The sequence below is a fragment of the Papilio xuthus genome, unplaced genomic scaffold (assembly GCF_000836235.2).
Source record: "Papilio xuthus unplaced genomic scaffold, Pxut_1.1 DF826949.1, whole genome shotgun sequence".
In the NCBI taxonomy this organism is placed as follows: domain Eukaryota; kingdom Metazoa; phylum Arthropoda; class Insecta; order Lepidoptera; family Papilionidae; genus Papilio; species Papilio xuthus.
Genome location: NW_013531700.1, coordinates 5,932,477 through 5,946,171, shown reverse-complemented (window position 1 = coordinate 5,946,171; position 13,695 = coordinate 5,932,477). Strand labels below are relative to the sequence as shown.

The following is a 13,695-nucleotide window of genomic DNA, read 5'->3' as shown; positions in this document are numbered from 1 at the left end:
CGTCGAACACGACGTCTACGCGAATAGTCCGCTATTGTGTAGACGCCCATTCAAGACACTGGCAATATTTTACTTTGTAAAAGGTTCTTTTGGAATGGCGAAAGATCTTTCGTCTTGTGGTGATTTAAAGTTTATAACAAAAACTGTTAATTTGCCTTTAAACATTTATTTCGGATATTTATCAGTTTTGTATTTAATAAGCCCAATGAATGGAATTATTGATATATTAAAAAAAAATTGTAAAATAAAAAATTCAATAAGAATAGATAGTACTTGATTCGTAACAAAGGTTTTTAATATAAAATATATATAAAATTAATCTGTTTGTATTTTGTTGCAGCTGGTGGGCGGGGAGTTCGATATGGAGCTGAACTTCGTGATCCAGGACGCGCAGAACATCCAGCACATGCTAGAGCTGTTGGATCACTGCCCACCCAGTCTTCAGGTCAGTCACCACGTCCACCGTGTAAACGTAGATTTAGCGTAAGCTTCCATTGCTAAAACGTACTTAATAATAATAATAATAAATAATAATAAAAACTTTATTGCCATTAAAAAAAACTGAACAAAAATATACAACACACTGTTATACAGAGATAGTGCTGGCAAAAGGGGGTGGCTCAGCTTTGCCAACACAGGTCAAATTCCAGTGTCGAGCTGGTTTTCAGCCACCCCCCCTTCCCAAGATGAAAAAGGGGGAATAGATAGTAGATGGTCGCTGTACACTATTCATAAAGTTAAAAATCAGAAACTAACAAATTATTACTTAATACTTAATGCGTTTAACATATTCGAACAGAAAATTAAAAGACACACAATTTAAGAAAATGAAACTGTTAAGTAAGAACAGTATATAATATTTCAACCAATAATGATCCTCTACTACTCTTGTTTATATGTAGATAGTTTTTTCCTTTTAGCAAGCACCAGCTTTCCGATGTGTCTGCGTGTGTGTGTGAGCCTGAGTGTGTGTGTGTGTGTGTTTATGTGTGTGTGTGTGTTAGTGTGTGAGTGTATGTGAGTCTGGGTTTATGTATGCGTGTGGTAATGAGTGGTGTTTGTGTTAACGAACCTATGTGCTTAGTACAATATGTATGTACTGGATGTTTTCTTTATTTATGAATTACAAATACTCTTTCAGACTAAGGTGTTTCCAGTAGGAAAGTTTTATATTTTCTGCAGCAAGTTGACGCTTGAGCAGCGCCAATTTATATTTTAGTTTAAAGCTGTAGATGTTCATTTTCTTCCTAAGGGGGGGAGGGAGATCATTCCAGATTCTTGCTGCAGCAAATTTAAAACATCCCTGAAATCTTGCCGATTTATGTTTAGGTATTTTCAACAAATTCGATGTTGCATGGCGGCTTCTGTGCGGGAAATCCTTTATCCAAACAAGTTTTTCAAATAAATATTCTGGATTCTTAGTCCAGATCACTTTGTGTACAGTACAGGCATAATGCAGCTCTCTTCTTGCTTCCATGTTTAGTATGCCTTTCCTGTTCAGATATGGGGTGATATATTCCCTTCTTGGCACATTGTAGCAAAACCGAACACTTGCATTTTGCACTCTTTGTATAGCCCTTACAGCTGAGTTATTGAGTCTAGGGCCGTAGATTACGCTGCCGTAATTGAGTTGAGACAGTACCAAGGACTCACAGAGTAGTGATCTTAGTTCTTCGTTTATATATGGTTTTATTTTATATAGGGTTTTTAACTTGAAAAAAGCTGCCTTAATTTTGTTGCTAATATGTTCAGCATACTTCTGTTCCTCGTCCATCATTAGACCCAAATTACGTGCACATGCCACTCTATGAATTGGTACATTGTTGATGTTTATTTGCGTTTCTAAGTCTTCCGCTTTTTTTATTTGGTTTTTGGTCCCAAAGAATACCATCTGAGACTTATTTGGGTTAAGAAGTAAAGAATTTTTTTGAGACCATGAGTAAACGTTCCTTAGGTCCTCATTGATTTTGGCAGCGGCTTCTTCTGTCTTTTTGCTGTCGAAGGAGTAGTACAGTTGAGTGTCGTCAGCGTAAAGGTGGTACTTGCAGTGTTTTATTTGTGTAGGTAAATCAGCTGTAAAAATTGTAAAAAGAGTTGGACTTAACAGCGAACCTTGAGGTACACCGCGTAGGATGGATTTAGAAGTGGAAGATCTCTTAAGACCGTCTTTGCTTTCAACTATAACGGATTGTTCTCTGCCGTTAAGAAATGAGTGAAACCATTGACATGTGTTTTTTGAGAAACGATAATGCTGCAGTTTAGATAGAAGCAATTTAGGCTCCAAACAGTCAAATGCTCGCGAATAGTCTAGGAGCACCATAATGGAGCTAAGCCCCATATCCGATGCCTCCGTCAGATCGTCTGTAACTTTGAGGAGTGCCGTTTCAGTGCCATGCGCTTTGCGAAAGCCTGATTGAAGCTTTGGCGTTATATTCTTGTTCTCTAGGTACTTTAGAACTTGCACCAGCACTACTTTCTCTAGTACTTTCGATAATACCGGTAAAATTGAAATCGGGCGTAGATCTTTTAGCTCGAGCACTGTACTTTTTTTTTGGATAGGTTTAACTAGCGCTTTCTTCCAGCTAGAGGGGAATGTGCTGGTTTCAATAGACTTATTCACCATCTTAGTTATTATAGGTAGTGTGACTTTCAATGTCAACTTTATCATGTCGATGCTTAAATCATCGTGTCCCGCTGCCTTAGTTTTTATATTGTAGATAGTATTTTTTACTTCCTCCTCTGAGACTGGCTTTAAGTTTAACTCATCGTGTTCTGATACATCAATCAGGTTCATACTTCTTGCGTCGAGAATTGTCCCAGGAAAAGGTGGTAGATTAAGGAAATGATCGTTAATTTTATCTGGGTCCCTTAAATGATCAGGAATCGTGCTGGTCTTGGTGCTGTTTACCTGGGTAATTTTTTTAATATTTCTCCAAAGCGTAGCCGAGTCCTTTAAGTTGATGTTAATGAAGCTATTAAAATAGGCTCTTCGCTCGCGGTTTATCGAGGCGGTCACTAAGTTCCTAAGATTACGATAGTAGTCTTTGGCGCTCTCTTTTTTCACTTTTAGTGCTCGCTGTAATGCTTGGTCTCGCAGCCTCATCATGAATCTTATCATATTTGTTATCCACGGCTTCGGCTTAACCCCGCAGATTATTTTACGAATTGGAGCGTGGATATCAAACAGTAGAAGCATATAACTATTAAATGTTTTGACCATTTGGTTGACATCTTGCAGGTCACCGATGGAGTCCCATGGTAAGCGGTTTAAATCAGCATTGAAAGAGTCAAAATTTATATGTAGTAATGGGCGCCTATATTTAATTTCTTTTTTAAACTTGGTCTTTCTTATGTCAAAGTCTACAATAACCAAAGCATGATCACTTAGACAGTAGTTATGAATAATTTGCACATTTCGGCACTTCGACGCGTTGTCAGTGAGAACGAGATCTAGAATGGTCCCTGAGTGCTGCGTGATTCGCGTGGGTTCCTTAACTAGTTGTTCGAGGTTATGCTGATGGCAGAAGTGTAAAAGTTCTTGCGCTTTTGGATTTGTCGGATTTGCCATGTCTATATTAATATCGCCTAAAATACATGTAAGGTCACATCTTGCCAAAGAGTTGATAGACTCACTGAGGGCGTCTAGAGCGTCTTGAACTCCCACCGACTCCGGTCTATAGGCAGTGCCAACGGCCAAACTGGAGCCCTGCAATTGAACTTCAAGCCAGAATTGTTCAAGTTTAGATGTAGGATGTTTTTGTACCTTAGAAGTGATTCCTTGTCGAACATAGAAGCCCACACCTCCACCTTTTTTCCCTTGCCTTGCCTTGTGTAAGAATTTGTAACTCGGGATCGCGGGTGCCGCAGCCTCCTCACCCGGTTTGAGCCAGGTTTCGTTGAGGGCTACGATATCAGGCGAGTAGTTAAGAAGCGTTGCTGTTAGTTCATCTTGTCCAGTGTTTATAGACCTAATGTTTAATAGGCCTAATCTCAAAAAAGAGTTGTTAAAGATAGCCATAGCCATGTAAGATACGCGATAAAAATATATTGTTACGTAAATAACATTTAGGTTTTCCTAGTATTCTAGTGCATTTATAGATAAAGTTTTGTAATCCCGAGTTCAAGGAAACAGTACCTAAACTATGTTTTAACTCTTCTAGATTCGTTATCAAATTTAAACTTTTAGTTTTGAATGTAGGTGGGACAATTATAACACAAGTTTTTACACTATTTTCATGATACCATTCAATGTATATGCTTTCTAAGCAAATGATAACGAAATATAATATCAACCATACCAAGTAATTGCGTGGCAGTGTGGTTAAGAGCAGTAAGGTACAAAAAATTGATGAAACCATTTTTTTAAAAATTAAATTAGTATTTAACGACTTAACAATTGTAATAAATTGTGTATTGAGAAGTGACATAACATTAAAAAATTACTGTTAAAATTACTTCATTCATCTGTCTTTGTATTTCGATTCAGCAGTGAAAACATAAGTCGATTTTAGCATCAACGTAGTGTTTAAGCTTTAAAAATACTTTAGGTCGAATAAAAAATATTGGCGGGAAATTTTACAAGTTTTTACTATTACTTATTACTTGCCTTTTCTAGGTTATTAATAAGTATGTATTGCTTTGTGTTATACTCAAAGTTTAATTAATCAAATCTCTTATAGTCGTATTTCACATACGGATTGCAAATTAATTAATCATTTCTACGTACTGAATACAAAAAGGGGTAAAGCGGAGATAATCCGCGCTCCTAAGCGGCCCGCCTTTGTGAACATTCATTAAATTTTTTTTACATTGTTTTACTCTCTCTCACAGCTTTTTTTTTTTTTTTTGTGACTGCCACTGTTTGCCTTGAGGAGGCATTTACAGCTTCACCGGGCTTGAGGTGGCCGAGCGCAGATGGCACTTAGCCTAAACCTCGTTTAAGAGTAACTAAGCTCGAGGGCTCCCTCAGGAACCTCGGCTCGGGCCGTTACTTCGTTATTATTACCGGATTGGGTTCTCTCTCACAGTATTTGTTCTCGTTTCTATGGTAGAATGTTCCCGTTATTATTTTTAGTTTTAGCTTATATTATTAATTAAGAATAGTATAAGGGGTGCTATGAACAATGATGTATAAACTTTTTTTCTCTACTTCAAACACTTACTGGTTACAAAAAAACACAATTAAAGTAAATGTTCGATCTATCGAATGCGGGTCAACAAAGCTAATACACAAACAATAGTAAGTTTCCCCTCCATAAACTGTGGCTTCATCAAAACTTTATACATAAACCGGCCCCCACAAATACTCCAGCGGCCATGATTTATGCCCTTCATTTTGCTTTTTTTACCTTTCACGTCACCAATAGCGATTCACACACCATCGTTCGTCTCTTTCTATTTTAGTTTTCTTTATTCATCTCGGTATGTCAAAAAGAGATGGAGGTATAGTGTGGGACTTGTTTATTTTTATTGTTGTCGGTATGAGCTCATATCCTATATTGTTATGTGATCCTGGTACCAAAGTAGAGCAAATTAACCCTTTAACTGAACGAAACCTAATTTTGCAATAAAAAAAATGTTACCATTTTTATTTAATGCCCTTAAACTATTACTTAAGCAATTTAAACGATCTTTTGACATATTTAAATGCATTTTTATTATTTTCAATTGACTACTGTTAACTAACTTAACGAATACAACAAGGGCTCGAGTTATGCTCATTTTGCTTTGGTTTGTGAAGGTGCAACCTTACTATACTCATGATACCCTGGTAATCGTGATATTTAAATAAAGGGTTAGTTAAACTTGACGACCCTGAGTTACATACAGACTGAACAGACTGAAATGATAATAAAATATTAAAATCAAGCTACATTAATTTTCAACAAGTTACACTCTGACACGTATTATTTCTAGGGGAATTTTGGGGGCGCTTTATGTTGAAATTGCTTAAAAGTTACGTGAGCAGCATTCTGCAAACTAGTGCTGCGACGTGATTCTCTTACTGCAATTTGCTGCACAACGAATGTGGTTACTAAGGCAATATCAGCAAATTGTTATAAATTAAAAATTGCTTGTAACATTTTACTATTTAGTTTCTTGAATATATAGTACTATTATAACATATACATTTATTTATCACATTTCTAATATAATACATTTCATATAAAAAAAAATATACAAAACATAATATATTAAAAAGAGAACACCACTGGCTGCGGAATCCCATGACTCAAACAACCAGTGGTCAGGGCTGCAGAGACAGGAACCTTCTCACGATGCGCGCGGTTTCTAGGATAACTGCCTTTTGTATCGGGCCCTTAATCCAACTGTTTAGCGAGAGCTTCTTGAGATGTTAGTACTACCATTATTAGTTAGTTAAATTAATTGATATTTCTATTTTATAATATATTCTCATAAAATTTTGTTTTGAAATGCTGATTTCTGTGTTAATATTAAAATTTATTTCTTCTGTTTAAACTTTAATTTATTCCTTGTCTTGACAGCTAAGTGCTACAATTCTCTCTTTAGAAACGACGAAATGTAGATGAAAGCGAAGTATACTATTATTGAAATAAAACTTTCTAATGTAAATGAATAAGTTTCTTGTCAGCAATTTGTATGAATATTTTTAGTTTTAAAACACTCATTATTCTAATCGTCAAGCTAAAACTTTCTAAATGTTCCCCTCGTCCCGGGCGAGCGCTCGAACATTCTTCAGTACTTTAATAAATAATTCAAAACAAAGCACCTCCTTAAAGTACAATTTTCCTTAGAACTTTGTGGAAGTGGCGCCCTCTATGTCGTGTACTTAGCATTTGTAGAGGTAAATGAATAAGCTTGGTACACCTGCTACAATTTACCTGAAGTTTTAAACATCCGCACCTTATTTATTATACTATTTAATAAAGATAAAGTCAAATAACCAAATGTAGTAAGGAAAGTATTATATATTGAAAATTAAATGAGAATCGTGGTATATGCAGTTATGTTTACAAGTTAATTGTAAATCTCCATAATGCATAAATAAATCGCATTAGAAATTTTATTGTAGTTTTTTTCTCCGCCACGACTAATAAACAGAATTAAAAAGGTAAAAGGCTAAATTTCGTTTTTGAGTTTATTCGTAATAAATGTGCGAATATTTAAATGGATGGATGGATGTTTAATGATGTCTCTGGAACGGCTCAACGGATCTCGCTGAAATTTTACAAAGATGTAGAACATAGTCCAGAAGAACATGTAGTTACTTACTTATTAAGTACTTTTTTTTAAATTTTGGCGCGAATGGAGTCGCGGGCGATAGCAAGTAAACAATAAATTATTTCTCCTTACAATATTATTTAGAATTTAGTGTAGCAGCTGCAAAACAACAGGTTTCTAAGTAATGCATGAAGGTAATGTTTCATAGTACTTAAGGCTTCAGTTCCTAAGTTTTGTGAAGTTTCGGTATATACCTTATTGCATAAGTTACATAGTTTTATGCTCTCAAGGTGTATCATGTTATTATATAAGCCTCATTTATAATAGAAGTAATATTATGTACAGAAGATTTTTAAAAACTCAGTTTTAAATAAAATTAAAAATCGTATAAAATGATAAAATAAATTAATTCCATATTCAAACGTTAGATAAACAAGGCAGATTCTGTCACACCGCTCAACGTGCTAAACGCCGGCATGATAGCGTGACAGACGTGCTGCATCACCCCGCGCGACGTGTTAATCGCCGGCGTGATAGCGTGACAGATGAGATGCGAAGTGCTGCGTCACTCCGACGTGTTAGCGCACTCGATGGATCTGTTAGAATCGGCTTTTGCCTTCGCCATTAGTGAGATTGGGATTTTGAAGAGCTTGAAACCTTTCTGACTTTCGAAAACATATTTTTTACATATTCGTCTTTTTTGATTTCTTTGCTGAACTTTTCATATATTATGACTCTTTATACGTATATTATTTATAGATTAATTTATTATAATAACGCAGAAAAGTAGATTGAAACTAGTAAAGGTTCTTTTCGTAAAAATAACGCAAACAAATTCAGCAAAAGTGACTTAAGAACAACTTTGCCGTGATGTTGGAATAAATAAGAAGTAAGTTTATATCCTTGTAGAAACTTTTCATGTTTTATGTATATTTAAGAACTTCGTTCTTCAAGCGTGATCTTCGAGCTTTTCTTACTTCTTCATAAAGTTTATTTTTTAGTTATATTCTATTTATAATATGTTCGAATATAATGCTATTGTGCTTTAGCTGTTTGTAACGTAATAAAAGCCTAACTAACTTCTCATCGTTTTAATATGACAATGTAACAATATTCGAAGCGTAAAACGTAATAAAAACCTTGTAATATCGTTGCAGGAGAAATAAACGCTGCGCCGCAAAATAAAAGTTTCCATCTGACATTCCCTCGGAGCCCACCACGTAGATTGTCTTGAAATCTGACCCAGCGGCAATTTCGCCGAGATTGTTTCGCTAACGTTCAACAATGTAATTGCACTCTTCTTGTTATGTTAGAGAATTGTTACCACAGCGTAGATTATGCGCTCCTGGTATTTCTTGTTTAGAGCGTCGCTGTTATCCTGGTAACTTCTAATTTGGTACTGAACCCTCCCCCCCTCGTCAATGTTACTACATGTAAACGCGAATATTTGGATGGATGGATGTATAGAGTTGGATATGAATAGAAATAATTATAATGTATGTATGTTATTGTAGGCGGTACATATGAAAATGATAATTTTAGTAAATGTAGTTAGTTGCGCAGTGTTGCGTTAAATTAATTCATACGAGCGATGTAATTAGCACTTCTACCTGTCCATACCTATGCCTCAGTTACTGCTTCGTACATTTTAATTTGCAAAAATCTATTTAAATTAAAAAAAAAACAGAAACCTATTTTTAAATGTATGTAATTTATGAAAAGAACTTAGTTTATCCTTCTTTAATGCAACACACAAGTGCATACTAATTAACATTTTCTGTAAGAAAGTGCTTGTTTATTTTGTATAGCTGGAATTCCCGCATGCGGTGAAAGATGCCTTCATTATACATGTCTCGGAGAACGCAACTTGTATGTCTCAGTAACCCGGCTTATGTTGAAGTGGACTTACGCGAACATAAGCCCTTTCAAATGACTCTTTTATTATTTGCAACTATACATTCCCTAAAGATTTAATTAGCTATAATATTAAAAATATATGAAAGTCATGTCAATAAAGATAATTATTTAATACTAGCGCTTACCCGCGATTTCGTCTGCGCAAAATTAATAAAGAACTACATAGTAAGAGATATAGTTTATGTCACCCGGGGATAGTGTGAATATCCCCGGGTGACATAAACTATCATTAGTTTCCGAGCCTATTCAATGCAAACAATCATATCTTTTCTTTATAATATTAGTATAGAGGGAAGTAGGGATAAATTGTATAAAAATTTTAAAAATATTCTTTTTTTAGTAACCTAATAATAAAATATTGAAGTGGTCTTGCAAACGTTACAATAGTGACATGTCACGTTGCGCGTGATGGACGGCGGGCGACGTGAAACGGCATCCCGCGGGATGTAATTAGCGTCACGCTGACACTGCGGCTCTGGGAATGAGTTACAAGTGACAAGTATTATTACTTAAGTAAACCAATTATATTTGTAGCTTCGTATCGTAATATAGTCTTAAAAATTATGAGGTTTATATTAATACTAGCTGTCGCCCGCGACTGCGTCCGCGCGGAATTAAAAAAATAATTAGTAGTCTATGTGCTATGCCAAATTTCAGCGAGATCAGTGCAGCCGTTTCTGGTGAAACCTTCAAATAAACATCCATCCATCCAAACATTCGCATTTGTAATATTATTAAGATAAAGGTTCAAAAAAATTAGTACATGACTCAGATATTTTGCATGTTTTCTTTTTAAAAAATGAAATTTCATATCAAACATTAATCTCAATGTAGTTAATATAGCTTTTTATGGAAGACAGACATAAAACAGTCGTAAAATAAAAGCTTGTAAAAATGAAAACGCCACAAGACGTCTACAGTTGGGGGAACTGTATGTTGCCATCAGAGTAATGAAACATTCGCCTTGTAAACTTTTATTCAGTCATTTCACAAACTTTCTAACATCCGAGACGGTGAATAACTCTAAAGGTAAAAACGTTCCTTAGCCAACGAATTTTAAACATAAATTTTTGACAAAACTGCTAAACAAAGACGGCGGTTTTTAAACGTCTTAAAATTGTCTAGTTTCAAGCTAAAATTTTTTAAAAATAGTAAATCAAGTTGCGTTTAAACGTACCTGATATGATTGTCATGTTTTTTCATTCAACAATAAAGGTGCATTCGACCCCTACATTTGCCAGATGACGTTCGTATATGCTCTCTCTTTCCCTCCCATGTCTCGATACGGACCTCCCTTTGCACTTTTATGCTTGAACATTCCGTAACTTCTTGCATACGGCTGCTTGCCTAGTACGTGTGAGAACATAATGCATACCGTGCGAATTTGAATGACGTGCGTCTTACATCTAGGTTGTGACTGTTTCTTCCCAATTCTGACCAGTATTGAAAATGACAAATAGTTGTATCGTATAATTTCTTCACATCTATATGTTAACGTTGGTTAACTTTCGTCGTGGAAAATAATGATTATGTTTTAAAAGTATCATTGAATATCACATACATGACACATTGATTATCATATAATTATGTATATAACATCGAGATTGTCATTGTATTAGACTTCTGGTAAAAAAATATTAAACTTCCCCATGGAGTTAGTTGCCTTTTTTGTTGTCAGCATGCCGCAATCCAAACATGCAGTGAGGACACTCCTTACTTGTTCTGATGCCTTAGTACGTGTGTGAATATTAAGAAACATAATTTTCCTTAAGACATTTTTTTAATATCCCGCCAAAAGAGAACGAACGGCCTTCTTCGTTATTCAAGACAAAATAATGTTTTTTTCTTTTTTTATATTAGAACTCGGGAAAAAACCACGACACCCTTGTTTAGTGAACATTGTGAAACATGGGCAAAGAAAAGAATTTAATTTAAATCCAGCGCATTAGGTTTTTGCGGTATTAAATGGAATGCTGTGGAAATGAGAGGAGTATCCTCTGAATAGGGGGAATGCGGATGTGCGCCGCGCGGTTGTGCGGATGTGCGTCGTTTAAATACGCAGCCAGCGCAAATGAGCCTCGTGCTATTTATTTATTTTTCATTCGAATGAAATTCCATGTAATGGCTCCTCTTTGATGTTAAGTTTAATTAAATTTTCAGTTGATGATTTTATGCTGCTAATTAATTGAAACTTTATAGTATATACATAAAATGTAACTAGACTAAATTAAACTGTCTTTTCTCGTGATCCAATTCTTAACATTTTCTGTCTATTTACTCTTTTGTTACCTTCTATTAAATTGGTCTTTTCATTTTTTTTAAGTGGTTTAAATAGTATATCTTGTTTCTAGGCGGAGATCTGGTCCGTGTTTATCGCGATCCTGCGCAAGAGCGTCCGCAACCTGCAGGCGTGCACAGACGTCGGCCTTATACACCACGTGCTGCAAAGGCTACCCCGAGCAGAAACAGTTGTCGCTGGTAAGTTTGTTACTACTGTATTGTCTACGGTAGAAACTAATCGTAACGTAAAAGTGCTGATCGCCTGGCCATTAATTATAGGAAATTAACCACCAAACATACAGTCCCTGATAACCAATCAATCTATCATCTATTTCAACCTATCCTGTCACATATATTTCTGCCGTCCCTTTCCTTAGGGTGTGTGTAATGGTTTTGGACACCTCTATTTTATTTCTGGGGCCTTAGTAACCATGAGAACAACCCTTGGGATGAATTAAGTAAGGCCTTTTAAAATAGAGTAAAAAACTTCATTGAGTTCCTCTTCCTTTTTGAAAATTTATATTTCTATAACTATAATTGAATATTTCTCACACAAACCAGGGTATCAAAAATGCTTGGGACCTTCATTTATGTCCATAGGGATGGGTAATTCCAGTAAAGGTAAGAAAGAAAAAAAACATACTGCTGGCTCTTTCTGGCAACACAAATTGCAACCCCGGGAAAAAAAATTGAACGCAACGAAGATTTCTTAGAGGACGTAAAGGGTTAAGGACATTCTCACAGATACTAAGGGAACAGAAATACTTAGTAAGTCAACAGGGATTATTTTCTCCAAATGTTCCCCAAAGTGATGACGAAATATGAAAAAAAAAGAGAGACGACTTCTTAACTGATATTAATCGCATCATATTCCCAAGCCCACGAGGATAGCAGAACGTACTCGGCGGTAAATGTTACCTAAAGAAAAAAGAGACCTACATTCTCATCGTGTTTTAAAGTTTAATGGACCGTTATAATGTCAAAAATTTTTTACCTGTTTCCTATCCATACCAAGCTATCATAGATGTCTCGAAATCTTTTAAAACATTTTTCATGGATCACCCGTGGGAGCTGTGTAATAAAAGGGTTGAATTAGTTTTCTCACTGATACTAAGGCAACATAAAATACCCGAAACCCTTGCGAGGAATTCTGTTCTCATGACTTTCTTAGAATTCCCAAAGGGACCGGGACACCAGAAGAGGCAAAGATATGCGAGACGGAAAAAACCAAGGGAAACACCTGCGTGAGTTGTAAATGTTGCAAGAAGGCACGCGTCGTCTTTACGCTTGCGTAGACATTATCACGAGGACACCTATGCACCCCTAGTAGCCCGCTATAAATGTTTCTGCCTTTTTAGTTTTGCACAATAGGGATCTTTGAATGCGTGTCAACTTTTTTGTCTTTGTTTTTTTTTACCTGCGTCAAATATCTCTGTCCTTCTTTCTTACATACATATTCGTGTTACTGGTGTCCTCTCGTGTTGTGTCGATGTGCCTACTAATGTGTGATCTCCTAGTAACAGTGGGAAAGGAAACCATAAAAGTAAACCAACCCTAGGAATTAAATAACATATAATCACTATTGTAATGTTGAATGAAACATGCAAATCAAAATTTTTGAGTAAATTAAGTTAAAGGAATGAAATTCAATAAACACGAGATAGCAATTACTACGTATATTATTTTACGCGCGCTCACTTCTGTATAAAAGAGTCGTAAAACAAGAGAAATGCTCGTAATTCTTTCCGCAAGTATCATGAAATTGTTTTGTTGAATAATACACATTGAGTTTTCCGGTTTTAACCTAAATAAAATGAAAATACTTATCGATTTTTTAAAAGGCCCGTTTATGCGATATCCGTTTTGTGGTGAATTGTGTACGACAGGGGGGCACGCCGTTACCCCGGTTGTATTACCATTTTGCACACTTTTACTTTCGTTTAAATCAACCATTTTGCTCCATAACATGTTACGCAAAGTTTGTTACATTATTTACAATTCCTGTTTTGTAAAAAATGTAACTGTAGTGTAATTTACTTATAAACTAAAAAGAAATAAAACGATTTCGACTGATTTGCTTACAAAAAATTTGACCTCTTGCGGTGTACCAATTCAGGGTCTTTCTGCTAACACCAATTTTTATGACTATAACCATAGTAAACATACTGCCTACTTTTATGTACCCCTAGTAGATGTGAGAAAATTTCTTAACCCTTCTGAACACCTCCAAACTTATTAAAAAAACCTGGAATGTATTTGTCAGCTGTTTCTGGGAACAAAATGGTACAACACATG

General features: G+C 35.6%; 2 protein-coding genes across 2 annotated transcripts in view; one reads left to right on the top strand and one right to left on the bottom strand.

Moving 5' to 3' along the window:
* Positions 1-1,418: 1,418 nt before the first annotated feature.
* LOC106120609 (RNA-directed DNA polymerase from mobile element jockey-like) lies at positions 1,419-4,018 on the bottom strand. Its single transcript, XM_013315963.1, has 2 exons — positions 1,758-4,018; positions 1,419-1,584 (listed from the first exon to the last, which is right to left on the bottom strand). Exons 1-2 carry the CDS (start codon positions 4,016-4,018, stop codon positions 1,419-1,421), a joined length of 2,427 nt encoding a protein of 808 aa, XP_013171417.1.
* A 6,781-nt stretch (positions 4,019-10,799) lies between these two features.
* Positions 10,800-13,695, top strand: part of rg (A kinase anchor protein rugose) — a 38,148-nt gene continuing 35,252 nt past the window's right edge. The window contains exons 1-2 of the mRNA XM_013315962.1: positions 10,800-10,853; positions 11,472-11,598. Of these exons, the coding sequence (XP_013171416.1) occupies positions 10,800-10,853; positions 11,472-11,598 (181 nt within the window). The remainder of the gene's footprint in view (positions 10,854-11,471; positions 11,599-13,695) is intronic.